The sequence below is a fragment of the Carlito syrichta genome, unplaced genomic scaffold (assembly GCF_000164805.1).
Source record: "Carlito syrichta isolate Samal-C Ts95f unplaced genomic scaffold, Tarsius_syrichta-2.0.1 Scaffold153201, whole genome shotgun sequence".
NCBI classification, from domain to species: domain Eukaryota; kingdom Metazoa; phylum Chordata; class Mammalia; order Primates; family Tarsiidae; genus Carlito; species Carlito syrichta.
This window is the reverse complement of record NW_007097297.1, coordinates 102,410-127,129: the sequence shown is the minus strand read 5'-3', so window position 1 is coordinate 127,129 and position 24,720 is coordinate 102,410. Positions and strand designations below refer to the sequence as shown.

At 55.1% G+C, this 24,720-nt stretch overlaps 1 protein-coding gene across 2 annotated transcripts in view; it reads left to right on the top strand.

Moving 5' to 3' along the window:
- TTC7A (tetratricopeptide repeat domain 7A) overlaps positions 1 to 24,720 on the top strand; it is a 123,662-nt gene that overhangs the window by 55,862 nt on the left and 43,080 nt on the right. For both annotated transcript variants that reach the window (XM_008050585.2, XM_021708860.1), the window contains 6 exons: positions 709 to 846; positions 1,714 to 1,797; positions 6,472 to 6,576; positions 17,813 to 17,930; positions 19,519 to 19,576; positions 20,820 to 20,892. In XM_008050585.2, the coding sequence (XP_008048776.1) occupies positions 709 to 846; positions 1,714 to 1,797; positions 6,472 to 6,576; positions 17,813 to 17,930; positions 19,519 to 19,576; positions 20,820 to 20,892 (576 nt within the window). The remainder of the gene's footprint in view (positions 1 to 708; positions 847 to 1,713; positions 1,798 to 6,471; positions 6,577 to 17,812; positions 17,931 to 19,518; positions 19,577 to 20,819; positions 20,893 to 24,720) is intronic.

Sequence of the window (24,720 nt, the reverse complement as noted above, 5' to 3'; positions counted from 1 at the left end):
ACTTGGAAGGCTGAAGAGAAAGAGAAGAGGGCCTGGAAGCCGCAGCCCAAGGGCCCCTCAAGAGGCAAGAGGCAGAGCTGCCCTGCCTGGCCAGACGGTTTCACTTCTTACCTGAAGCGCTTGCTGTCATGGTGGAGAATTGCAAAGACAGCAGAAACTGTTCCACACAACACTGGCCTGTTCTCCTCCAAAATACCAGTGTCATGAGAGGGAAAGACAGGGCGGGGCGGGGGGCACCTCTTCCAGATGAAAAGAGACCAAAGAGACACGGCAGCCGATCGAAGGCATGGGTCTGTAAGGAAAACAAGTAAACAACGTGAAAGGACAGTGATCATTAGCTAATAGAGGAACAAAGCGGTGTGGTGCATGTTACCGATCCATGTGTCTAGATGGAGGTTTATGGTTATGATACTATTCTTGCAACTTTTCCGTATGTTTGAGGTTTTGCAGAATGACACACTGAATACGGGGAGCCTGAGCCCTCAGAACTGCTCTTTCGCCCCAGGCTGGGCTGAAGGTGGAGGGTTTTCTCTCTGGGAAAGGGCCTCCTTGGGGAGGGAAAAGGCTGTTTCTGAGTGTGACCACCTGCCCAGCCTGGGGCAGTGGTGAAAAGGTGACAGGGACGGGGCCAGCGAGGTGGGGGCCTTCTGGGGACAGTCACCTGCTTAGCTCCTGTCCTCACTCTCCCAAATACTGTCCCACCCACAGGCAACTCGGGACGTGGTGCTGAGCCGGGTACCGGAGCAGGAGGAGGACCGGACGGTGAGCTTGCAGAACGCTGCGGCCATCTACGACCTCCTGAGCATCACGCTGGGCAGGAGGGGGCAGTATGTCATGCTCTCGGAGGTAGGCTGGCCACGCAGCTCACCCCCTTCCCCGGGAGTCAGGTGGTACGTAAGGGAAATCAGATGGAGCCAGCATGTGTCCCTTCTCCACTGTCCCTTCCCTGCCAGGCTGCTCTGCCACTTACTGGCCCTGTGACCTTGGCAAGTTGTACAGATCTCGACTTCCTCATCTATGAAATGGGGAGGGTCACACGGTTGTTAGGAGGGGTACATGTAAAAGCTGAAAACAGTGCTGTGCACAATAAAAATAAATGCTAGCTGCTATTTTTATTGCATGGCTACATTTATTTATTTATTTTTAGTTGGAGTCTCACTCTGTTGCTCAGGCTGGAGTGCAGTGGTGTGCTCATGGCCACCACAGCCTCGATCGACCTCCTGGGCTCAGGCGATCCTTCCACCTCAGCCTTCCAAATAGCTGGAACTACAGGCTGCACCACCACGCCCAGCTAATTTTTTTGATTTATTGTAGAGATGAGGTCTCTCCAAGTTGCCCAGACTGATCTCGAGCCCACAGGCTCAGGCAATCCTCTCATCTTGTCCTCCCAAAGTGCTGGAATTAAAGGTGTGAGCCACCGCGCCTGGGCATGGCTACATTTTTAAAGCACTTCCACAGATCTCATTCCACGCCTTCTTTGCCACAGCCCTTGAGGTCATTCACATGTTATGAAGGTGGGAACAGAGCCAGAGAGGGTGAAAGCCTAGAGCAGGGTAGGGGCTGAGTCACCCCTAGATGTCCATCAAAAGCCAAGTGTGGGCCTCCTGCAACCCCTCAAAGGCAGTGACTTGGGCAGGGACTACCTGGAAGGGTGTGGGTGGCTGGGGTGGGAGGACCCCATGTGGGCAAGTGCTGACTGTTTTTCCTCCCCAGTGCCTGGAGCGAGCCATGAAGTTTGCATTTGGAGAATTTCACCTTTGGTACCAGGTGGCCCTCTCTATGGTGGCTTGTGGGAAGGTAAGGCCCAGAGGTGCTGGAGGTTGCACTTTTATGGAACTGGCTGCCAGGGTAGGAGGCTGGGGTAGTTACCTCATTTGAGTCTCCAAGAGAGCGCGGGGGTGTGGGGAGGGCCACACAGACACCTTGCGTGAATCCCTCTCCACATGCGAGCCATGAGTGAGCCCGTGTGCAGGGGTGAGCATAGATGCTTTTCTCTGAGCGTGTGCACGCATGGGGCAGCGTAGCCTCTCTACTGGTGAGCAGATAGACGCAGTGCATGAGACGGGTGTGGGTGGGGTCTGGGTGAGAGGAACGTTGTTGCACGCGGGCTGTAGCTCTCCTCCAGTGAGTGTGGCGTCAGGAAAGGACCTGCCTGTGGATTGGGAACTTGCCTAGGAGGGAGGCAAAGAGGGTGGAGTGGAGCAGCAGTACCCACAAAAGGAGTTTGGAGGGAGGCCTGCGTGATGGACATGGCTGGGGGCACCCGGGGAAGGACCGGGCCTGGTGGGGTGCTGCCCAGAGCAAGGGGCACTGGGCAGGCATTCTGTCTCCATCCACCCAGCCCCCGGGCCAGCACCCTTGCTTTTTTCCTCAGATCAGAGTTACACTTATGTAAGCCTCTATTTTAAGCAAAGACATGAAAGGAAAACCTTTCCGGAGCTGGGTGCTGAGGGTGTTGGGGCTGAGGGTGCTACGAATGCAGGAAATAAGGTGGCATGAGCTTGCAGCTTGTTCCAAGAGCTGTAAATACCCAGAGCCCTTTCATGGGGCTGAGGGAATTCCTCACCCCCCTGCCCATCTGTGCCACGTTCCATTTCTGGCCTCCCTGCCGTCTCTGGGGAGGGCCCTCCCGGCTTGCCAGCACCTCCTCCATGCATGGAGGGTGTGCCAGCCAGCTCAGGGCCTGTATCAAGGTAGGCCAGGTCCTGGCAGGGCAGGGGGGGGGGAGTAGAGGCTGAGTGGGGAGGCTTCCCTGCCCCCCTCTGCTGGACGTTTGTTTTCTCAAACCTCTACCCCATCCCCCACCACATCGGCCACCTCCCAGCACATCTTGAAGTCACACATGACCTGCTCGGCTCTGTGCTCAGCAGGGTCTCGTCAAGGCTAGAAGAGAATTCAGAACACTGATAGGTGAGGCCCCAGCCCTCCAGGGGTCAGGAAATGGGAGAGACCTCCCAAGGAGCTGCATGCAGGCAGAGGACAACAGTGCAGACGTGGAGGGACTAGAAAGATGAACCTTTGGCAGGGACGGGGACAGAAGCTGTGGAAGGTGCCCATCAGCTGGGGCCGTAGGGATGTGGCCTGCAGGAAACAGAGAAAGCACCTCTGGTCTTGTGATAGTGAGCTCGGGCTGGGAGAGTTCTCGGGTAGTGATTGGCACACCTCTGTGAATCATGAACCTCTCAGGAGCAGAGGAGGCTGGGGACCCCTGCTCAGAAAAATACACTGCACATGGAAGTTAGTTTTAATTCCCAGGGGAGCTTTCCGGGCTCTGGAGAAGGTATCATGGTAGTCTGCAGGGCAAGGGGTTTTCTGAGCAGCCAAGTTCTGAGAGGTCCAGACACAGCCTGTCACCGTCCCAGCATCCAGGGAGCTGGCTTCCCAACACACAGGCAAGGTAGGCCCAGGATGGTCTTACAGGCAGGGAGTTGGGGTGACTTGGCAAGTTCCTCGTGCGTGAGGCTCCGTGGGCTGGAGACACTGGGCCATATCCACCTGTGTGTCTGGTACAGCTGGAGATTGTTTTGGAAGGCATTCTTCATCCGCTCTGGGAACCTCGCACTCCAAGTGGGTCTGCCTGGTTGTCCCAGGCAGCCCTCAGAAGTGGCCAGACCTCGCTTTTGCCAAAAGCCTAAGGTGGGAATCCAGGTTCTGTGTCTGTGATTGCACCCAAAAGGCTTTCCAGAAGGTGTGACCGGGCAGTGTAAGTATATCTAGCGCTTCAATCTGCAGGAATAATGGATGAGCTCCATGGCATGATTTAGGTCGCTCCTTCTCCTGGTCTCTGTGTGGCAGTTGCATTGACTGTGTTGCTAGGTAACCGGCATGACAAAAAAAAAGAGCCGGCTGCTCCGACTGCTGACTGAGTCCTCAGATGGCTCCTTAAATAGCAGGCGTTTTTTGGTCTGTGTGGGGGTGGTGTGGAAAGGGGTGGGGGTGGAATGTGGAGGGTCAGGGTTCGAGAATCCTGTATGGCGAGGATCTGGGGGTCAGCAGCAGAGAAGGAGGCTGAGGAGGGGCCTGAGGCCTGTCGGGGTGGGGGTGGAGGCGCCCTTGGGGCAGGACTTGGGACAGGAGAGGGTCTCAGGAGCAGGTGGGTGATCTGACAGCACCTTCAGGCCTCCCACACGGCCTCCTGCTTCAGCCCACACTGGGGACCCCGGGCGGCTCCCGGCCTGCAGGAGCTGTCCCTTTGCTAACACCCTCTTGTGCTCGGCCTCTTGGCCTCTTGTTCCCTGAAAGAGTCATGGAGATGGTGACCTTTGTGTTCTTTCCCAGCCATTACGTGGACTGCTTGGAGGCTAGAGCCATGGCCTCATCTCCCTTACCACGGTGATTCCACAACCCGTAGTCCAGTACTGGGCCCAGAGCAGACCCTCCATGAAGACCCCTGCAGTGGGCCTAATAACCCTGAGCCAGAGCCAGGGAAATCTATCCTGTCTGGGTTGAGAAAAGCTCCTCCTTGGATGGGGGAAGGAGGGGGCCAGCTGGAGAGAGGCTGGAGTTCCAGGGTGGACACTAGACCCATGGGTCATAGTTGCCATCTGCCAGTGGCTTATACCCTGCTGAGGACAGACAAGCCTTCCAGAGCCTAATTTCCTCAGTGGTACCTCCAGAAATGCTGGGGAAGATGAGAGCTAGTTCATGGCAGGTACCTTGGCTCACAGGAGGGCCTAGTACAGGGGCAGAGTAGGCATACTGGGAGCGTTGCTGAGTTTCCTGGAAAAGCATTGGACTCAGAGGGTTCCAACTCTGTGTGTGTGTGTGTGTGTGTGTAGCAGGGAAACAGGTCTCCTCTTTGGCCAAGGTGTGGTCATCATAGAGGCAGTATTATAGAGTAGTGGTTAGAGCTAGACTGTTCAAACTCCAGCTCAGCCACTTAGGGCTATGTGGCTTTGAACACGCCACCTAACTTCTGCATTTCAATTGCCTCATCTGTAAAGCAAAGTCACTGTGCCTATTTCATAGGAGTACTGTGAAAAGCAAAGGACTAAATATTTATTAAGCACTTTGCTGGGTGAGGTCGCTTATGCCAGTAATTCCAGTACTTTGGGAGGTGGAGGTGAGAGGATTGCCTGAGGCCAGGGGTTCAAGACCAACCTGGGCAACATGGCGAGACCTGGTCGCTACAATAAATTAAAAAATCAGCCAGATGTGTTGGTGCATGCCTGTAGTTTCAGCTACTTGGAAGGCTGAAGTAGAAGGATCGCCTGAGCCCTGCAGGTCGAGGCTGTGGTGGCTGTGATCATGCCACTGCAATCCAACCTGGGCAATAGAGTGAGACTAAAAAAAAAAAAAAAAAATTAGGCCGGGCTCGGTGGCTCAGCCTGTAATCCTAGCACTTTGGGAGGCCGAGGCGAGTGGATTCCTGAGCCCACGGGCTCAAGACCAGCCCAGGCAACTTGATGAGACCTCATCCATACAATAAATAAAAATAGCTGGGCGTGGTAGTCCATGTCTGTAGTTCTGGCTACTTGGAAGACTGAAGCAGAAGGATCACCGGAGCCCAGCAGGTCGACGCTGGGGTGGCCGTGGGGTGGCCATGAGCGTGCATGCCTCTGCACTCCAGCCTGGATGAAGGAGTGAGACTCCAACTCAAAAAAATATATATATAAAGCACTTAGAATAGGACTTAGCAAACTTTTTCTGTAAAGGGTCAGGTAGTAGATGTTTTTGACTTGGCAAACGGTTGTCACAACAATCCCACTCTGCCATTGTCTCGTGAAAACAGCCATAGACAATATATACATGAATGAGCATGACTGTGTTCCAGTAAAACTTTATTTACAAAAATAGGCCGAGGGCCAGATTTGGCCTGTGGGCTGTGTTTTGCCCACCACTAACTTAGAACAAGGTCTGGCACATCATAAGATCTGGATAAGTATTAGCTGACATTCTTATCATCACTGTTATTGGAATATACCTGCCTGGCTGGGTTGCTCTCCCCTCCTGGCCCTCCACACCTGGCTGTCCTTGGCTGGGCCAGTCTGAGTCCCTCGGACCCTTGGGGATCCCCAGATTCCTGGCTGGAGGTTCTCTCTGGCTCTGCCAGCTTGAAACGTCTCCCCTTCCTCCCTTTTGGCCTTTATATGGCCTCTGCAACCCTTGCTACCAGCCCCACCTCTGAGTCCTGTTTAGAGAGTTCCTTTCTACCTCTAAACTCTCTGGGGTTCAAATTTGAATTCCTTTTGGAGAGCTTCCATCTGTTGCCGTGTTAGCTGTTGTCACATCCCCTAAGGTTAAGGATCACAGTTACTGCATCCTCCGGATGAGGAAACTGAGGCACAAAGAGGGACTGGCCTGCCAACACCACCCAGCTCCCCCTGCCAGGCCCTCCTCCTGGCTTTTGGGAGGAAAGGGGTGCAGAGCAAGGACTGATTGTTTGGGGAACTGCCTCACCGTAGGCGTGAGGCCCCAGTCTGTCAAGACCCGGGGCTGCGAGTGATGGTGCCTCCTGCGCTCTCTCTGCAGTCGGCCTACGCCGTGTCACTGCTGCGCGAGTGTGTGAAGCTGCGGCCCTCTGACCCCACTGTCCCCCTGATGGCTGCCAAGGTCTGCATCGGGTCCCTGCACTGGGTGAGTGAGCATCAGGGGCCTCTGGTGGGAGGACAGCAGCAGGCGGGTGTGAGCTGGGGTGTGCACGTCTTGGGGTGTATGTGAGGGTATGTGCCATGGGTGGGGCAGGGAGAAGGCTCTGAGAAGCCAGCAGGTCCCCTGACTCAGAATGGTGTCTGGTGCTTGGTCCAGCCTTGAACTGTGGTCTCTAGAGAGTCAGATGTAGGGAAGGAGAGGTGCCCCTTACTTACCCAGCAGTGGGCTATGGGCAAGACCTTGGTGTTATCTGAACCAGCCTCATCATTTCAGAGGCTTCCGGGGACCTAACTTCCAATCCATTTTGTTTTTGTGTTTGTTTTTGTGTTTGAGTCAGGATCTCATTCTGTCTCTCAGGCTGGAGTACAGTGGCATGATCATGGCTCATCGTAGCTTCGATCTCCTGGGCTAGGGTGATCCTTCCACCTCAGCCTCCCAAGTTGCTAGGACTACAGGTGCCACCATGCCCAGCTTGTTTTTTAAAATTTTTGTCGAGAGGAGGTCTCCTCGCTATGTTGCCCAGGGTGGTCTTGAACTCCTAGACTCAAACAATCCTCTTGCCTTCACCTTCCAAAGTGCTGAGATTATAGGCATGAACCACCACGCCTGGCCCCTGACTTTCAATCTGTAAGGGCCTGTGGGGCATGATTCTGGGGGACAGAGCTAGCTCTTGGGAGAATGGGAGGTGGCCTCTTCTGTCAACTCGTCTCCCTCCTCTTGGCACCTTCCTTCTTCTGTCTGGTCCTCAGATCCCCTGTCTGAAGCGTCCCATTCCCCCCATGGATGGTTGGGAGGAGCATGGCTTCTGGCCGTTGGCCTTAATGGTGTGGGCCAGCTTGGGGAGAATCACATGAGACTTGAGCCCGTAATGGTCTATAGGCCTTTGGAAGGGCCAGTGTGATGAGGTGGTTAAGAGTTCATTGCCCACCCACTGGGTGGCCTCAAGTAAGACACATAGCCCTGGGCCCTACTGCCTGCCTGCTACTCTCTGCAGAGGCAGCTGGGCTGTTAGGAGGCTGCAGCTCAAAGTGTGTCCTCTCCCCTGGCTTTACCACGGGCTCCTGAAGACCCCCAAGAGACAGGCAGCTTGGAGCTCCATACCCCAGGCCTTGTCTTGGTCCTCCCCTCACCCCAGGTCTGCTTGGCTACTGTTCCAGGCCTGTGGGGACTCTTGGATCCCAGGGGTGGTGCCTGTGCATGGATGGGTACCTTCTCTAACTGGGGGCTCACTCCTGGGCAGTCTTGACTGTCTTGAGTCCCAGTCAGCCTCCTGATTCAGCCTCCTATTTCTACCCTCTCGAGTGACACAGAGCACACACATCCCCTTTCTCACAGGTTGGCCATCAGCCATGCCCACATCTCCCTTGTTCCTTCATCCACCCTGTGGGCCCAGGGTCCCCTGAAGAGAGAGCTTTGCCCAGAGATGGCCCTCCCCGTCTTCCTGTGGGCCTGACTCCTCCAGCCCACCCCTTACTATCATGTGCCAGCTTGTTCTAAGGCAGCAGAGGCCAGGCTCTGGGTGCATACAGCAGGCACTTCATAATTAGCAGCCTTTTCAGCTCTTCCTGCCACTCTCCCCTCCCTGGGTGTCCAACAGACAGATCATGGGCCCTGGGAAGAGAGGTCATAAGCTCCCCACAAGTTCCGTGTTCTAACCCTCCTCCCCAAACACTGAAACTCTCCCCCTCTCTCTGCTGGTTCCCTGCCTTGCTGTCCTAGCAGGGCTCGGCCCCTCTGTTGCAGGGAGTCCATCCTTCTCGGCACAAGGAGGGTGGGTGAAAAGAGTGCTTTCCTTCTTCTGCCTGGTCCTCAGATCCCCTGTCTGAAGTGCCCCATCCCCCCAGGAATGGCTGGGAGGAGGGGAGAGCATGGCTTCTGGTCATTGGCCTTGATGGTGTGGGTCAGCTTGGGGAGAATCACATGAGACTTGAGCCTGCAATGCTCTATGGGCTTTTGGAAGGGCCAGCGTGATGAGGTGGTTCAGAGTTCACTGCCCACCCACTGGGTGACCTCAAGTAAGGCTCGTAACCTCACTGTGCCTCAGTTTCCTCCTCTGTATAATAATGACATTTTCCTCAGGCATGACATAAATGATAATGTGTGGAGAGGGCTGGAGAGGTCAGGGAGGCATTGTGGAGGAGGAGGTCTTGGACTGGGCTCAGAGGGCAGGGGAGGATCCAGGTGGGCCCGCGGCAGGCTTGCTTCCCCTGCCCCATGAATATTGAGGAACCCTCTGGTTCCCCAGATCTTTTGGGAAAGGCTGATGGCATCTTGTGCCCTTATGAATGAGCACTTGGACGCGGGTGGTGTGTGGGGGCTGAGCTCATGACACAAAGGGTGGTGGTATGAGTGAAGCGTGCAGAAGGGGTGGGCTTCCCTGCCCTAGCTCAGACCCCTGCCCGCTCCCGGGGCTTCTGAGAGGGGCCTCAAACTCATCACTGGGGTGAAGCCCAAAATACCCGTCTCTCTGGGGGTGGAGCGGGGGAGGGCATCTGTACCCCTCGAGGCTGCCAGCTCTGAGGTAGCTGTGGGTCCACCCAGCCAACGGCTGCCCTTGCCAGGAAGCCCTAAATTTAGGTCTTCCCACCATGCAGGCGCTGTTTCCCTCAGCAGTATAATTACAGTAATTATGTGCATTCAGATTACATGGTAATAAAATTAGGATCAAATCAGTCCAAATTGAAATCAGATGAGTTAGGAGCAAAGTAATCAATGACAACATAAATAGAAAAGCCCAGAAGGAAACTTCAACATGCAGACTCGTCATCAGAATCGGGGAGAAAGAAGGGTGAGCTGTTTAGCTTCAGCTGAGCAGCCTATTTGGGTTCGGGGCTGATTCGAGCCAGGGTTTAAATCAGGCACAGGGAGCCGGGCTCGGTGGCTCAGCCTGTAATCCCTCGCCTTTGGGAGGCTGAGGTGAGTGGATTGCCTGCGCCCGCAGGTTCGAGACCTGCCTGGGCAGGCGATGCCTCATCTCTACAATAAATCAAAAAATCAGCCGGGCATGGTAGCATGCGCCTGTAATTCCGGCTACTCAGAAGGCTGAGGCGGAAGGATCGCCGGAGTCCAGGAGGTCAAGGCTGCGGTGGCCGGGAGCGGCCACTGCACTCCAGTCTGGGCGACAGAGTGAGACTCCAACTCAAAAAAAAAACACAAAAAACAGGCACAGGCTGAAGCGACGTCCTCTGGGTGGGTCAGGGTGGGGTTCCTTGCTGATCTGGAATCCTCAACCCTGTACCTCCTAAAGCCCCATGATAGCTGCCTTGGACACAGATCTTGCCACATTGTGATCGTCTATCTGTGTTAAGTAAGGGCAGGAACGGACTCTGTCTCTCTTTGAATCGCCAGCCCAGGGTTCAGTGCCTGGTGCATGTCAGACGGATTCTACTTGCCAAGGGGCACGTTCCCTTGGCAATGAATTCTGCCTTACAGGCTACATGTCTTCCAACTTGATGGGGACTTCTTCACTCACCATGTCTTGCACTCTGACTCCCTTCCCCCACAAAGAAGCCTGCGTAGAGTGGGTGCTGCTAGTGACTGAGAAAGCGACACATACCCACCCTGCCTGGTCAGGAGGGCAAGGGGTGAGCTCTGCATTTGGTTCAGGGGGTCCTCCCTGCTCGTGGCGGCTGATTCTCACCCCCTGGCTTAGTGCTGGGCAGAGACCAGGCTGTGGGTAGCCAAGGGCAGCCTGTTCTCCGGGGAGGCCCGAAGCGGAGCATTCCAGCACTCTCTGCTCCCCGGGCCCACAGCAGGAGGACTGGCGGGCAGGGGGTGTTCGTGCATGAGACCGGGCACGGATCCCAAAAGGCGTCTCACACCCCCTCCGTCTCGCTATTCTGGCTCACATCAGCCCCCGGCAGGTCCAGCCAAGCCCCATGAGCTGGGGACAGAAAGCTGGGGGTGGACAATTTGGCCTGGCTTGCAGGAAGGGAGACTGAAACTAGGACATTTGAAAAACGAGTTGCACTGGGTGAAACCGGACTGGGTGGCCACATGCCCAGAGGCGGAGCACCTGCTGTCCCCGCATCCTGTCCTCATGCTCAGAGCCATTGTGGGCCACACCAGGCCGGGTCTGGGACTGAGAGCAAGGCTGCCTCGGGTGGAGGCCTGGCAGAGGAACCTGCATGGTCATCTGCTGGCTGACCATGTGGATGAGGGGGTGGTCTGTGGCAGGGTGGGAGTAGCTACACAGGGTTGGACTGAGGTGGGAGAGCACTGGCCCCAGGGGCTTAGCCTGAGACTCCCCTGGGTACAGGTAGGGGTGAGGGAGGGCTTCCCGGGCTCTGACGCATTGACGTCAGTGCCGAAACCAGAGAGCCCTGCATGGCAGCCTCCTGCCTTGGCATGGCCAGCCTCCTGCCAGGGTCCCATTTTTGCAGCAGGAGGAAAGGGAAATGTAAGTATTTTTTAGCATCCCTCTAAACTCAATTATTTAAGATTTCTGTAATTTAAAAAGTTGAACTCTGCCAAGCACAGTGGCTCACACCTGTAATCCCAGCATTTTGGGAGGTGGAGGTGAGAAGATTGCCTGAGCCCAGGGATTTGACACCAGCCTGGGCAACTTGGCGAGACCTTGTCTCTATAATAAATCAAAAAAATTAGTTGGTCATGGTGGCGCACACTTGTGGTTTCAATATTCGGAAGGCTGAGGCAGCAGGATCACCCGAGCCCAGCAGGTCAAGGCTGTGGTGGCCGTGAACATGCCACTGCACTCTAGCCTGGGCAACACAGTGAGACTCCAACTCAAAAATAAAATTTTAAAAAAGTTGAACCCTTATAGGCAGCAGAGAGGATGCAGTGTACATGTGCTGTGTGTCACACATGGAAAAGAGGGGTGCGCTCATCATCGGAAAGGTCTGTGATGCCCTCTCTCACTGCCTTGCCAAGGGGGGCAGCAGGGGATGGTAGAAAGAGCACTGGCTTTGGAGGCTGGGGTTCAAATCTCTTCTAGCGGCATGACTTTGGGGGAGTAGTTTACCCTGTCTGTGCCTCTGTTTCCTCATCTGTAACTTGGAAACAATCACACGCAGCGTTCCAGGTGGACATCAGCAGTGAAATAAAGAATGTTCCCACTTAGCACGCTGCAGGCACCTGGTAAACAGTAGCTGTCACTGTGACAGCCCCTTCAAAGTAGCAGGCACTTGGTGGGGATGTGCCTTTGTGTTCTTGCCTTCATTTTTCAAATGCAGGAGTGGGCAGAGCCAGGAAGATGGATTAAGGCAGGGAAGAAAGAATGCCAGCCCTGCTGCCACCGGCTTGTAGGAATTAGAAAGAGTGCCTACTCCTTCCAGGGAGGAGAAAGGGGGTTTTCAGTACAGCAGCAAGCAGCAGGTTCCGGGCTCTGTGGGAAGGAACTGAGGAGAAACTGGAGGTGCTCTTTAAGCAAAACTCTGCAGGCTCAGAAATGAACTTTCTCTAGTTTCTGGGGAGAAAGGAACAGGGTGAAGGCTCCGAGGGTAAAATCGCTTTGGCTTACTCGCAGGTGAGTGAAGCAGCCCTTGAAATGGAAGGCAGCCCTGGGCATCAGCAAAGTGCTGGCCACGAGCCAGTCTGCATAGGGACCAAGTGAGGACCACTGGGGAAATATAGGGACTTGTGAAGTCCCGGGATTTATATCCTTACTTATGTCATGCAAAAGCAGGATCAAAACAGTCTACCCTTCTGTGCATCCTTTTGCCAAAAGGTCAGAGAGGAGAAAAATGAAAACTGTAGAGGGTGGTCGTGACCCAGGCAGATTTAGGACCAGGAGACTGGGGTGGGAAACTGTTCTGCCACTTTTAGACAGGTGACCGCGGATAGGTCACTCCAACTTCCTGTGCTTGGAACCTTCTGCTGGGAACCCCTGTGCCGCTGGATAGCTGTGGCGCTGTGCAAATGCCAGGGGAGCCCTTGGTCCCTCTAGAATAGCAAAGACGGAGGCAGGGGAGGACCTCATTGGGGAGTCTGTGGAAGGCTATGGGGCAGCCCTCAGTAAAGAGGAATTCAAGCGCAGCATGTCCTCTGCAGGAGGAAGGTTGGAGAGAGCTCTGAAAACCCCTCACCCTCAACGCATTTTGATGAGCAAGGAGGGCTCAGTGCTGTAACCTGAGCTTGTTGCAGAAGCAGCAGCCTGGACCACAGGGCCACCACCAGCTGTTAACTTGGAAGCCCCAAGGAGGAAGCGTCTGGAGACTGGAAAGGGCACTTGAGGTGCTAGGCGGGAGGAAGACAGCCGTGGTAGAGTGGAAGGCGGGTACTGGGCCTCTTGCAAATGTCTGAAAAGAGCAATGTCCAGGCCAAGGGTGCAGGCCCATTAGTAGGCCGTTAAATAGAACTCATAAAAAAAAATTGAAATAGACAGAGAGGAGGATAGGAAATACTCAGGTATATTACCCATAGTCGGGGCGGGTCTTGTGGCGAAAGATAGGTCCAGTGTTTATGTGCCTGAGTGTCTCGGAGAGGTTGAACGCCCCAGTGCAGCATAATGCACAGGGCTGTGGGGACACCAGTTTGTCCCTGTATCGAGTCACTCCTTTTCTGTGACGAAGGGTCAGGCCTAGAGACAAAAGCCAGGCATTAGTGTCTACCTCTGATGCCACTTTCTAATTTGTCAGTTCATGTAGCTACAGGAGTACAGGGACTCTACTCAAATGACACTTACCACATTAGGCTGAGACTTTAAAAACACCCTGGGGCCGGGCACAGTGGCTTAAGCCTGTAATACCAGCACTTTGGAAGGCCGAGGTGAGAGGACTTCCTGAACCCACAGTTTCAAGGACAGCCCGGGCAACTTGGTGAGACCTCGTCTCTACAGTAAATTTTTAAAAATTGCCAGGCATGATAGTGCATGCCTGTAGTTCCGGTTACTTGGAAGACTGAGGTGGAAAAATCACCTGAGCCCAGCAGGTCAACACTGGGGTGGCCATGAGTGTGCCACTGCACTCCAGCCTGGGCAACGGAGTGAGACTCCGACTTAATACAAAATAAAATAAAACAAAAACACCCTGGAATCTTAAACTAACTTTATTTATAGCAGATTAGTTGTAATTCATACATTTTTATATACATACATAATCAATATACACACTTATAGTTGGTATTAACGTGTAATTTGCACCTCCACTGCTAAGAGTGCACCTCTCTCGAGAACTGCCGAGTGCTCACCACATCTCGTCTCCCGAGTTCTCCCAGCACGCTTATGAGGGAGACACTGTTATTGTCCCACTTTACAGAAGGGGGAAGCAGGCTCAGAAAATGAGGTACTTACCCGAGGTCAGTAAGTGGCCTCGCCTGGACTTGGACCCGGGGTGTGTGGCCCCAGAGCTTATGTTCTGAGCTGCTGGGCTGCCCAGACCCTGTGTGGGGAACCAACTCAGGTGTTGAGCTGGCTGTGGAGTTGAGTGGGAATACGGTACTTCAGAAGAGAGGTGGCAGAGCCAGAGTCCCAAGGGCTGTAGTATCTCACTCCCGTCTCAGAGGAAGGGAATGGTGCATTAACAAGGTATTTGTTCTTTTTGTTGTTGTTTTTTGGGTTTTCTTTTTTTCTTTTTTTTGCTATGACAACATTCTCTCCCTTCACTGACTGCTTAGAGCACCCACGTATATTAATACTGTGTTTTGTGGATGGTATATTGTTATACTTTATAGAATTGATAAGACTTCTTTTCCTTCATAATCACTGCAGTGACTCCATGTGCAAAAAGGCTACCTTGTGGTATGGTAATAGAAATCAAAGTAGTGCTGACCATGTAGGGGAATGCTACGTTGTGCTCCTGAGCAGCTCCTGATACCAGCTACTGACACCATGCTTAGGGACCATTTTGAACTACATGACAATGTTGGCAGGTACTAGCTGAGGATGGCTATTGATCTGGGGGTCAGAGTGGATCACAAGTCAGACAAGCTCTAGATGTATGTTTTCATTTTTTAAAGCTAAAGGATGATGAACCCTCTGATTCCAGAATGGGATGTGTATGAACTAAAGAGCAAATACTTTACCAATATTTACCAAGCCTTGTTCCTGGTACCCTCTCTGCATGGGCTATAGGAGGCAGAAGCTGGCATTTGCTGAGTAGAAGGCCATGGCCATGGCAAGAATATATACACATGATGTGCAGTGGGTGTCTGGATTCTATTTTTTTTTTGGTCAGGGTCTCACTCTGTTGTCCAGGCTGGAGTGCACTGGTATAATCCCAGCTCAACTCAGCCTTGACCTCCTGAGCTCAAGTGATCCTTCTGATTCAGCCTCCCAAGTAACTGGGACCACAGGCACATACATCACACCCAGCTAATTTGGGCTCAAGAGATCCTCCTGCCTCGGCCTCCTGAAGTGTTGGGATTACAGGCCTGAGCCACCATGCCTGGCCTCGGATTTTTTTTTTTTTTTTTGAGTTGGAGTCTCACTCTTGTTGCCCAGGCTGGAATGCAGTGGCACACTCATGGCCACCACAGCCTCGACCTGCTGGGCTTAGGTGATGCTTCCACCTCAGCCTTCCAAGTAGCTGGAACCACAGATGCACACCACCACACCCGGCTAGTTTTTGTGATTTATTGTAGAGATGAGGTCTTACCAAGTTGGCCAGGCTGGTTTCAAACCCCTGGGCTCAGGCAATCCTCTCACCTTGACCTCCCAAAGCGCTGAGATTACAGGCTGAGCCACCGCGCCCCGCTGGATTCTTTTTTTTATAACTTTTTTTTTGAGTTGGAGTCCCACTCTGTCACCCAGACTAGAGTGCAGTGGCATACTCATGGCCACTACAGCCTCAACCTGCTGGACTCAGGCGATCCTTCTGCCTCATTCTTCCAAGTAGCTGGAACCACCGGCAAATGCCACCACGCCTGGCTAATTTTTTAATTTATTGTCGAGATGAAGTCTCACCAAGTTGCCCAGACTGGTCTCAAACCCCTGGACTCAAGCAATCCTCTCACCTCTGCCTCCCAAAGTGCTGGGATTATAGGCGTGAGCCACCATGCCCAGCTGATTCTTTTTATAACTTGAGCTTGGTGGTTTATAAGGGAGCTTGCTCCTGTTTAAATAGAGCATAATAATGATTGAGATGGTGTGTGAGGTGAGCCACATCAGCAGAGGGGAGCTTAGAAAGGATAAAAGGTGCTGGTGGCTTACTTACCCCTTGCTCGTTGCCTCCTGTCCCACCTCTGCCATGAGGCCTCCTTGGATAACCCCAGCCACGTGATGGCCTCTCTCTCGGAGTCCCCGTAGTCCCATGTCAGCACCACACAGTGGAGCCTTACCTAAGAGTCGCCTGGTCCTGCGGGATCTGCGCTCCTGTGTCTGCTCTCCAACCAGACCCAGCACAGAACTTGGGGCTGCAGAAGCCTCATGGAAGTTTATAAGGAGAAGAGAGGGAGGAGTGAGGGATCCCACTCCTCATTCAGCAGGTGAGGGCCTTTGGGACACAGAAACTGAGTGACTTGTTTAAGCCCTGTGGGCGTCGGGTATAGAACTGGGAACAGAGCCCGTGTCTGGGGATTATCTTTGGGCCTCTTCTCTCCACGTGGCTCTGATTTCAGGCCCCTCTAGCCCTCTTGAGTCCTGCTGGGCCAGGTGGACCAGAAGACAGATCTTAACATCCACAGACTTGGACCCACCTGGCCAGCTGAGGCCGAGCTGCAGGCAGCTGCGGGGTTTCCCCAGCTACCACTTCCCCGAGCCCTGGGTCCCTGGGCCTAATGGTGCCAAAGGCAGAAGCCAGCTCCCTAGACTCCCCCGTCCTTCTCGTGACCAGCCTGCCCATCTGGAGGCGGCACACTGTCCAGGCTGGAGGCTTGAGCTCAACCACGAGGAGGCTGGAGTGCTGCCCTGGGCAGCATAAGTCAGGCATGGCGGGCAGGCAGCCCCTCCCGCCATCTCTCTCAGGGACATCACGTAGCTCACTCTGCTTCCTCTGTGCTTTGGTGGTATTTTTCCCTCTCTGCACATTGGGTTCTCTCTCCATCAATCTTTCTGTTTGCACGTAGCTTATCATAACCACACCCAATCGGTGGGCTCAGCTCAGCTCACCTCACCATGGCTAAAGGCCTCTGTCTCAGGATCCCAATTCCTAACTCCAAGGAAGGAGATACCACCATCCCTCGCTGCTCCCAGCCGTGGCCAGTGATCAGACCCCAAGATGCCCAAAGCTACCTCTCTCCTGCCAGGGCGGGGAATGGGCTTAGCAGGGATGGAGTGGGGCAGGGGCAGCACTGGCTTTGGCACCGGAAGCCAACTTGGGTTTGAATCCTATTCTGCGATTGACGGACTCTGCAAGCCTCTGAATGGAGATGCTGTGGTTAGGGGGCTCTGATCTCTGGGTGGCACTGGAGGGTTTGCTGTGATGTGTTTCACCCCTTGTCATGGGCCGGCACCGATCTCAGTGATGGAGGAATCGTCCCTGCCCTCTCTGGGAAGGTGTTCTCAGGGACATGAGCTTGGGCACACTGCCACGCCAGGCACGCGGGCAGATGGCATTTCCTGGGTCGGGTGGAGGGATGGGGCGTTTCCTGGAGGCAAGTGTGCCGTGAGCAGGCACAGCTGAGGTCCTGGGGTGTCCCCTGCCACCTAAACCTGCCTGACTGCCATAGAGTCCCACCTCGTGTTTAACCCGTACCAGTTGGGCCCTTTCTAACTGGAATAGTCGCTGCTTCTCCTAGGACAAAAACAGCCCCGAGCGTTTTTCCCCTGAAAGTTTGAGCTTCATGTCTCAGGGAGGAAGGGAGCTCACAGATGGAACCAGAGTGGCAGCCTGCCTGCTTCACAGGGTTGGTGACTCCAGCAAGGCCCGTATTCCCGAGGCCTAGCGCCAGATCCCTGCCTGCCCCCCTCTCTGGGGCAGGACAGGCACAGACACAGACTCCTACAGAGGGCACAGTAGGAAAGAAATGGCAGACAGGCCTGGTCTTGGGTCCACGCTCTCAGCAGAACAAGCTGTGGGGAGCTGGATCTCTGGGGCAAGGGAGCTTCTCCCCATGAGAGGCAGCGCCCTGTGACCTTGAGCGCAAGGCTCCTGGGTCGGGGAACAGGTCCAGCGTGTCACCTGTGGGTAGAGGAAACCATGATCCTTCCACCCACCCGGTGGTTGTACGGCCTCCGACAAGTCGCCTGGCCTCTCTGGTGGGTCTGCTCACACGTGAAGAGCTGCAGCTCCTGTCTGTGTTGCCCAGCAGTGCCCTGGGCTGGTGAATTGCCTGCTGTACCCAGGGCAGCAACCCGTTCCTTGACCTCTGCTTCTCCTCTTTGCAGCTGGAGGAGGCGGAGCGCTTTGCCTTGATGGTGATTGGCCTTGGGGAGGAAGCTGGGGAGTTCCTCCCCAAGGGCTACCTGGCGCTGGGTCTCACCTACAGCCTGCAGGCCAGCGACGGTGAGTGCCAGGCCCCAGAAAGCCTCTGCTTGGGGATGGCTCAGCCCTCCTAACTGTCTCTGAGACATCTTATCCTACCAGTGCCCCCCGCCACCAGTGCCCCCGCATGACCCCACCATGCAACTCCTCTGGGATAAACACATATGTTTAGGCATGCATGTACACATGTGCACATGAACACACATGTGCACTTGCCCCTTGGTCCGTTTTCTACTGTTTTCAGGCATCTTGCCCTGCCAGTGTCCCACACCTCCATGCCCCCGTAGACACCACGCATTCCTCTAGGATAGATGCCCATGTGTGCCACTTACACACGTGCACACATGCCCCTCAGTCCCTTTTCTGCTGTTTTGTTCAGACTGTCGCCACTCTCAGACATGCCCTCTTCTCTCCTTTTCATGGACCCAGTTCTTCCCATCCCTCAAGGCCCAGCCCCAGCTCAGCCCATGCTGAGCCTTCTGGGATCTTTTAAATCCCCTCCACACAAAGGGCTGCATACACAGCAGGTGCTTAATAACTACTTGTGCTTGGCTGATGGACTCCACTCCTTCCTGTTCCAAGCCCCGCGTCCTGTCCCCAGCCCAGCCACGCTGTTTCCCCGTCATCCACTAGGCAGCCTCCCACTTTGTATTTTTGCAGCCTGAGGGACAGGGCGTGAGGGGCCCCCACCCAGAACAAACCTGAAATAGTAATCGGCCTGTGCCCACCTCCCCCGAGTGCCTGCCCCTGGGAGCAGGGCCGTGTGCAGGGAGACTGCTCTGGCCTCAGGCCCCTGCACAGCGTGTCAGAGGAGGAAGCCATGTGCGAGAGCCCGGTGGGTTGCCATCTCCCAGCTCTTGAGTGGCAGCGGTCACAGTGTGTTCAGTGAGCCCTGCATAGGGAACACCTGGGTTTCCACACTGGCCAGGTGAGGGAGTCATCAGTCCCTGTGTCAAAGTCACTATGACCAAAACACCCTTCTTGTGCCTTTAACTCTTCACAAACAGCAGTTGCCTTCCAAGCTTTCTAAGCTGGGAGCTCTGACCACTATGAATGTCCAGACCCTAGTGGTGGATTCTGACCTGGTCTGGAGTGGAGCCTGGCCACAGTTGTGTTATAGCTTCCCAGGAGGTTCGGTGTACAGCCAGGCTAAGAACAGTTGCCCTGCTGCTTTGTGGGGGGATTTACCCCCACTGCACTTTACCAGAAAGGCCCCTGGTTGGGGTTCTAGAGCAAGTAGCCTCACGGGTAAGGGAGTCTGGAAAGGCTCGTATATAGCCAGGCAGAGGTGGTGACCTCTCTCTTGAGGCTTGGGCCTCCCGGGAGGGATGCCTGTTTCATGGAATGTTTCTCAGCATGGGCCTTTGAAAGGGTCAAGGTGGCCCAGGTGGTGGAAAAGGCAATGGAATAGAAGGAACTGGCATGCCATGGAACTTGCTGGAAGTCTGAACCTGGGGACAGTTGTCCCTGGTTGCTGGAGTTTGAAGTTTTCCAGGCAGGGCCCTGGTGGGGCTCCTCTCTGCAGAACTGTGTGTCCTGGGGACAAGGGGAGCAGAGCTGGCACCCTTCAGTGACCCCTAATGGCTTGACTCTGTCCTATCTCCTGTAGCTACCTTGAAGTCCAAGCAAGATGAGTTGCACCGGAAGGCACTGCAGACGCTGGAGAGGTGAGGAAATGCCCACCCATGGCAGGGGCCCCTCTTGCCTTCCATGGCACAAGGAGGCACAGTGATAAGCATTTCCTCCTCAGACCCTCTGAGGTGAACAGAGCAGGATTTTCTATCTCCATTTTGTGGGCGAGGACACTGTACACAGCAGGCAGGGACAGGCTTTTGGGGTTGGGCAGGCAGCTGAGCCCAGCTCTCTGCTCCAGACCTTCAGTACTGGTGGAGCCCCAGCTGCCATTAGGAGCCGGGGCTGTGGCAGCCACCAGGGCTCAGCCCTGTCCTCCCCAGCTCAGGGCTCCAAATCGAGAATAGTCACCCATTGCCGTTGTGAGAATTACATGAGAGAAAGCAGGAAAAGCATCTCGCATCGGGACCTACACGGAGCAGGGGCTCAAAAACGGTGGTTGCCTCCTTCCAGCCCCTCCCCAACCTCCGCTCCCACCACCCCTAGCCTAGGCTAGGGGGAGAGAGGCAGGGAAGCCCCTCCCTCAAAGGCCACCCTCCCTAGGGTCCCTCCTTGCTCAATCCCTTTTCTCCACCACAGACCCTCAGTTCGCACATCAGTCTCCCTCCTCCCTCTTTCTCTCCTCCCTTCTCCCTCTAGCTCGCGAGCGTATCTCGTTCCCTCTGGAGCGCGGATGGGGCAGTGCTGCTGGGGAGGGCCCAACCTGGACTCCTCACGCCCACTTCATTGGGGCGTGTGGCACTCCAGCCCCCTTTGGTCAAGTTGTTCCCCAGTCCAGGGAGGGAGGAGTTTCCAGTCCTGCCTGGCCCCCTCAGAGCTCCAGGAAGTGGGGGGCTTGGTAAGGAGCTTTATTCTCCCTCCCTACTTGCTCTCCATTCCTGAGGTTTCTTGCCCAGAGGCCATTCCCCGGCCCTCCGCCCTCGGGGAGGTGTTAGCTTCCATCCTGTGGTGAAGAGGGGCCAGTCTGCATGGGATATGTATGCACACCGTCTTCCCCCATCCTCTTGCCCCTTTTTCGGGGGTCCATCACCTCAGTGCCACCCTCCCAGGTGGCCCCTACTTCAGCTGTGCCAGCCCTCTCAGAGTCCCTGCTTTGGGCCACCCGTGACCTTCTGCCTGAGCCTTGGTCTCCCACTGGGTGTCCCTCTAAGGCAGGACCTGGCAGAATCCCCCAGTGTGTTGTCCCATAGTGCCCAGTACAGAAGGAACATGCTTCCAAGTCATGCGCTGGTCACTCAGGCCTTGGAGACTGACTTGTCACTTCCTCTCCCCATACAGAGCCCAGCAGCTGGCACCTGGTGACCCCCAGGTCATCCTCTACGTCTCCCTGCAGCTGGCTCTCGTCCGACAGGTGGGTTGTCACAGTTCCTTATCTGCCATTCGAATGGCTTTGTGCCCACCTCAGAGGAGCTTGGTGAGAGTGAAGTTAGATATTGTGGGCAATGCCCCAGCCCCTGGCAGGAGCAGGAAGGGATCATTCTCTGCCCTCACTCTTGCTAGAAACTTCCAGTCTCTTGAGAAGTTGAGGAGATGAGGTATTTGTGTCCTCATCTCCCGCCAACCTTTCCCCAAAAATCTTGGGACACCTAGTGACTGGCACACGGAGCTGGTGCTGAGTGAGCTTTCTTTTCTTTTTTCTTTTTTTGAGTTGGAATCTCACTCCGCCGCCCAGGCTGGAGTGCAGCAGCATGCTCCTGGCCACCCCAGCATCGACCTGCTGGGCTCCAGCCATCTCTCTGCCCCAGCCTTCCAAGTGCCCAGAACTATAGGCGCATGCTACCACGCCCGGCTAATTTTTTATTTATTGTAGACACGAGGTCTCTCCAAGTTGCCCAGGCTGGTCTCGAACCCATGAGCTCACGTAATCCACTCAGCTCTGCCTCCCAAAGTGCTAGAATTACCAAGCCCGGCCTGGGTGAACTTTCTCCTGCACCCTCATCTTTTCCTTGACCACACCATCAGGCCTTAGCCTCTGGGGCCCCATGGAGGCCTCCTACCCACTAACCACCCTCTCCCCACTGGGACCACCCGCCATGAGTCTCCAAGTGGACCTGCCTTTTCCCCCAAGTAGGGCTGTTGGTGCCAAGAGAACTGTTGGTTTGTGTGGGGACTCCCTCCATCCCAACCCCTCAGTCTTCATTGCTTTAACGGTGGCTCCTCAGCCTGCTGGCTGGTGCTCTGGGCACACGCACGGCCTCTGAAATGCAACCTCTCAGGTGGCTTTGACCCAGTGGTACTGACGTCAACATCGCCTGGGGACAGCAGACAAGCCTTTGGCCCTGCAGTGCGGCTCTCCTCAAGCCCACGGGAGCCCACATGCTCACGGTCAGATGGAGGGTCGCCCTGGCTATTGGGGTGCTGCTGTGTCCCCCACACTAACCTGGGGAATTCCTGCCTTCTGGGGAGGTAGGCCATGTGGCCCCATTCTGTACTTTAGGAAACTGAGGCTGAACCAGTGTGGCTCTCAGTCGTCTGATCCACAGCCCACATGCACCTGGGGAAGAAGAACCAGGTGTATGGCTCTAGGTATATGCTCCCCTGACCCATTTGGAGATGGAGCCCCGCAAGCCTGATCGGCGGCTGGTAGCTTGGTCTTGCTGGTCATTGTCATCTTAGCCCCAGGTCCCTCCTGCAGAGAATTCGGGAGCTGTCTGTCTCCTGCCACCTGGGTGGCTGGGTTCTTGGTTCTGCTGCCTGCCTCATCTACGCCTCCGTACTGGTCCCAGCGCCCACATCTGTCCCGACCTGACTTGTCACTCTTTTTCTGAGTCATTCTGTCTCCCTCTCCAGGTCCTTCGGTCACAGCCCTTTTCTCCCCTACCGCCCGGCTGTCGTTCCCGCTGTTGTTCGCGGCTTCTCTCCCTTTCACCTATACCAACCCCCCACCCCGTGATGCCCTCCCTCCTCCTTCACCTCCAAACTATGCCCCCATCCCAGCCCCTACTCCTTATGCCTGACCCAGGCCCTGGACCAGGCACTGGGTACCTACTTCTGTGCCTCTTTCCAGGAACCTCACTTTGCTCCTGAGAAACCAAGGGAAAGATACCTGAGAGCATTTTCTTTTAGCCTTCTGTAAAAGAACTGCTGCTTTTTTTGCCAAGCAAGTTAATGATCAAGCCTTGGGGACGCTTTTTTTTCTTTTTGAGTTGGAGTCTCACTCTGTCAGGCTGGAGTACAGTGGCACATTCACGGCCACTGCAGCCTCGACCTGCTGGGCTCAGACGATCCTTCCGCCTCCGCCTTTCAAGTAGCTGGAACTACAGGCACGCATCACCATGCCCAGCTAACTTTTTAAAATTTATTATAGAGATGAGGTCTCGCCAAGTTGCCCAGGCTGGTCTTGAACCCATGGGCTCAGGCAGTTGTCTCACCTTGGCCTCCCAAAGTGCTGAAATTATAGGCGTGATCCACCGCGCCTGGCCAAGGGGTTGCATTTTTAAAAATCTGCTGTGTTATTCACCCGTCTCTGATGCATGGCGTCCCTTTTCCCAGAGATGACTGGGCTAGGCCAGGGGAGCCTGGTGCCCAGTCTCCTTGGAGATGACCTCAGGTCCTGGCAACCTCAGGGAGTTGAGGATATCCTGAATGGACTCTAGTGTCCTAGAGTTTCTGAGGCCCCTTGGCTGGACCATCTTGCCCAGAGCAGTGACAGCTTTGCATTTGGATATTTCCTCCAGGACAATGGGGCCTACCCAGGCAAAATCATCAGGGCTGGAGCACCCCCAGGGAGGCACAGGCAGGCCAAGCCGGTAGCCACACTCAGCTTCCTCCTCATCCTCTCCTTGACCTGTCCACCAAGTAAGGTCCCCCTGGGAGAACTCAGAGCCTGGCACTAGTGCCCACAGGCTGCACAGAAACCAAGCTAGAGACCAGACCAGAGGCCAGGCAGACTGCGGATCCAGGGCCCCACGAGCATGGGGGGCTGATGTCTGAGGTTTGGTAAGGAGCAAGGCTGAAAAAAAAGAGACTCATCAGAGTCCAGAGGGGATGGAGCCGTGGCATGGATAGAGTCACAGGAGCTCCCACAACTCCCAGGCCCGAGGCATGAGGGAACAGGTGCCCCAAGGCAAGGAGGAAGAATCTTATCTTATCCATCGCTGCCTGAGCTTGGGGGCTTAAAATGCTTTCAAGTGGTTGTTACCCTGGTGCTCTGTGAGACATTTTTCTACAGTGTCTCATCCATATCGCCACTGAAATAGGTCTGACCATTACCCTCGTTCCATAGCTCAGAGGGATGAGTCCTCTTTGCCCTCAGGTGCCAGCTAGGATGTGGCAGAACTAGGAGCAGTGCCCAGACCTGGCCCCAGAGCCTTGAAGCAGGCAGGGGCATTTACCTGTCAGCCACACATCAGTTGGTCTTTCCCCATCACCGCGTGTACAGGTTCCGAGGAGGGGGCCTCGTCAGTCAGCCCTGGGCGTGTAGCTGGTGGAGTGTTTGTCCCAGGACCAGGCCTGCAGCCTGTGGCACGTTTCTCTCCCAACCCTCACTCTTTCCATACCGGGTCACAGCCTGCAACCTGCCAAGGGCCCGATGACTGAGGAGAGGCCAGGGAGGAGATGGCGCCATTTTGCAGGGTGCAGAGCCTCAAGCTGAGGGCGCTGCTTGATGAAGCCGCCGTGTGTGTGGGAGAGGAGCCCCGTGCATCCTGGGGAACCGGGCCAGGTTGGAGACTCTAGGAATCAGGGGAAAAGGAGGAGATGGTTAGCTAGGCCCCACCATACCCTGCAACCCACAGAGTGAAGAGAAACGGGTCTTGACCTGAGACAGGCTTGAAAGCCAGGACTCTTACTCACACAGCAGAGGCTTAGGAGCCTATGAGGCCCCACGGAGAAGTACTGGCCTGGAGTCAAGACCCCCATCTGGGAGCGCCTGCTCTGCTGGGCTTCTCAGGGCGCAACTGTTTGAAATCATGGAAGGAACAACATTTTCCTTCCCCTTTAAGCAAGCTCTTGGAACCCTTCTGCGGTAAAGCATATGCCTGCTTTGCAGATAAGGAAACTGAATTCAGAGAGGTGGGAGCACCGGACAAAGGCTAGTGAGCAGCAGTGACTCTAGAACCCAGCTCTTGTGAATTCACAAATCCAGAACCCCCCCTGGCCAGAACAGACAGGATCTGTTCGTTCAGAAGGCTGGCAGCAGCCCGGTGCTGCCAGGCGGGGCACGGTGCGGGGGTGCCAA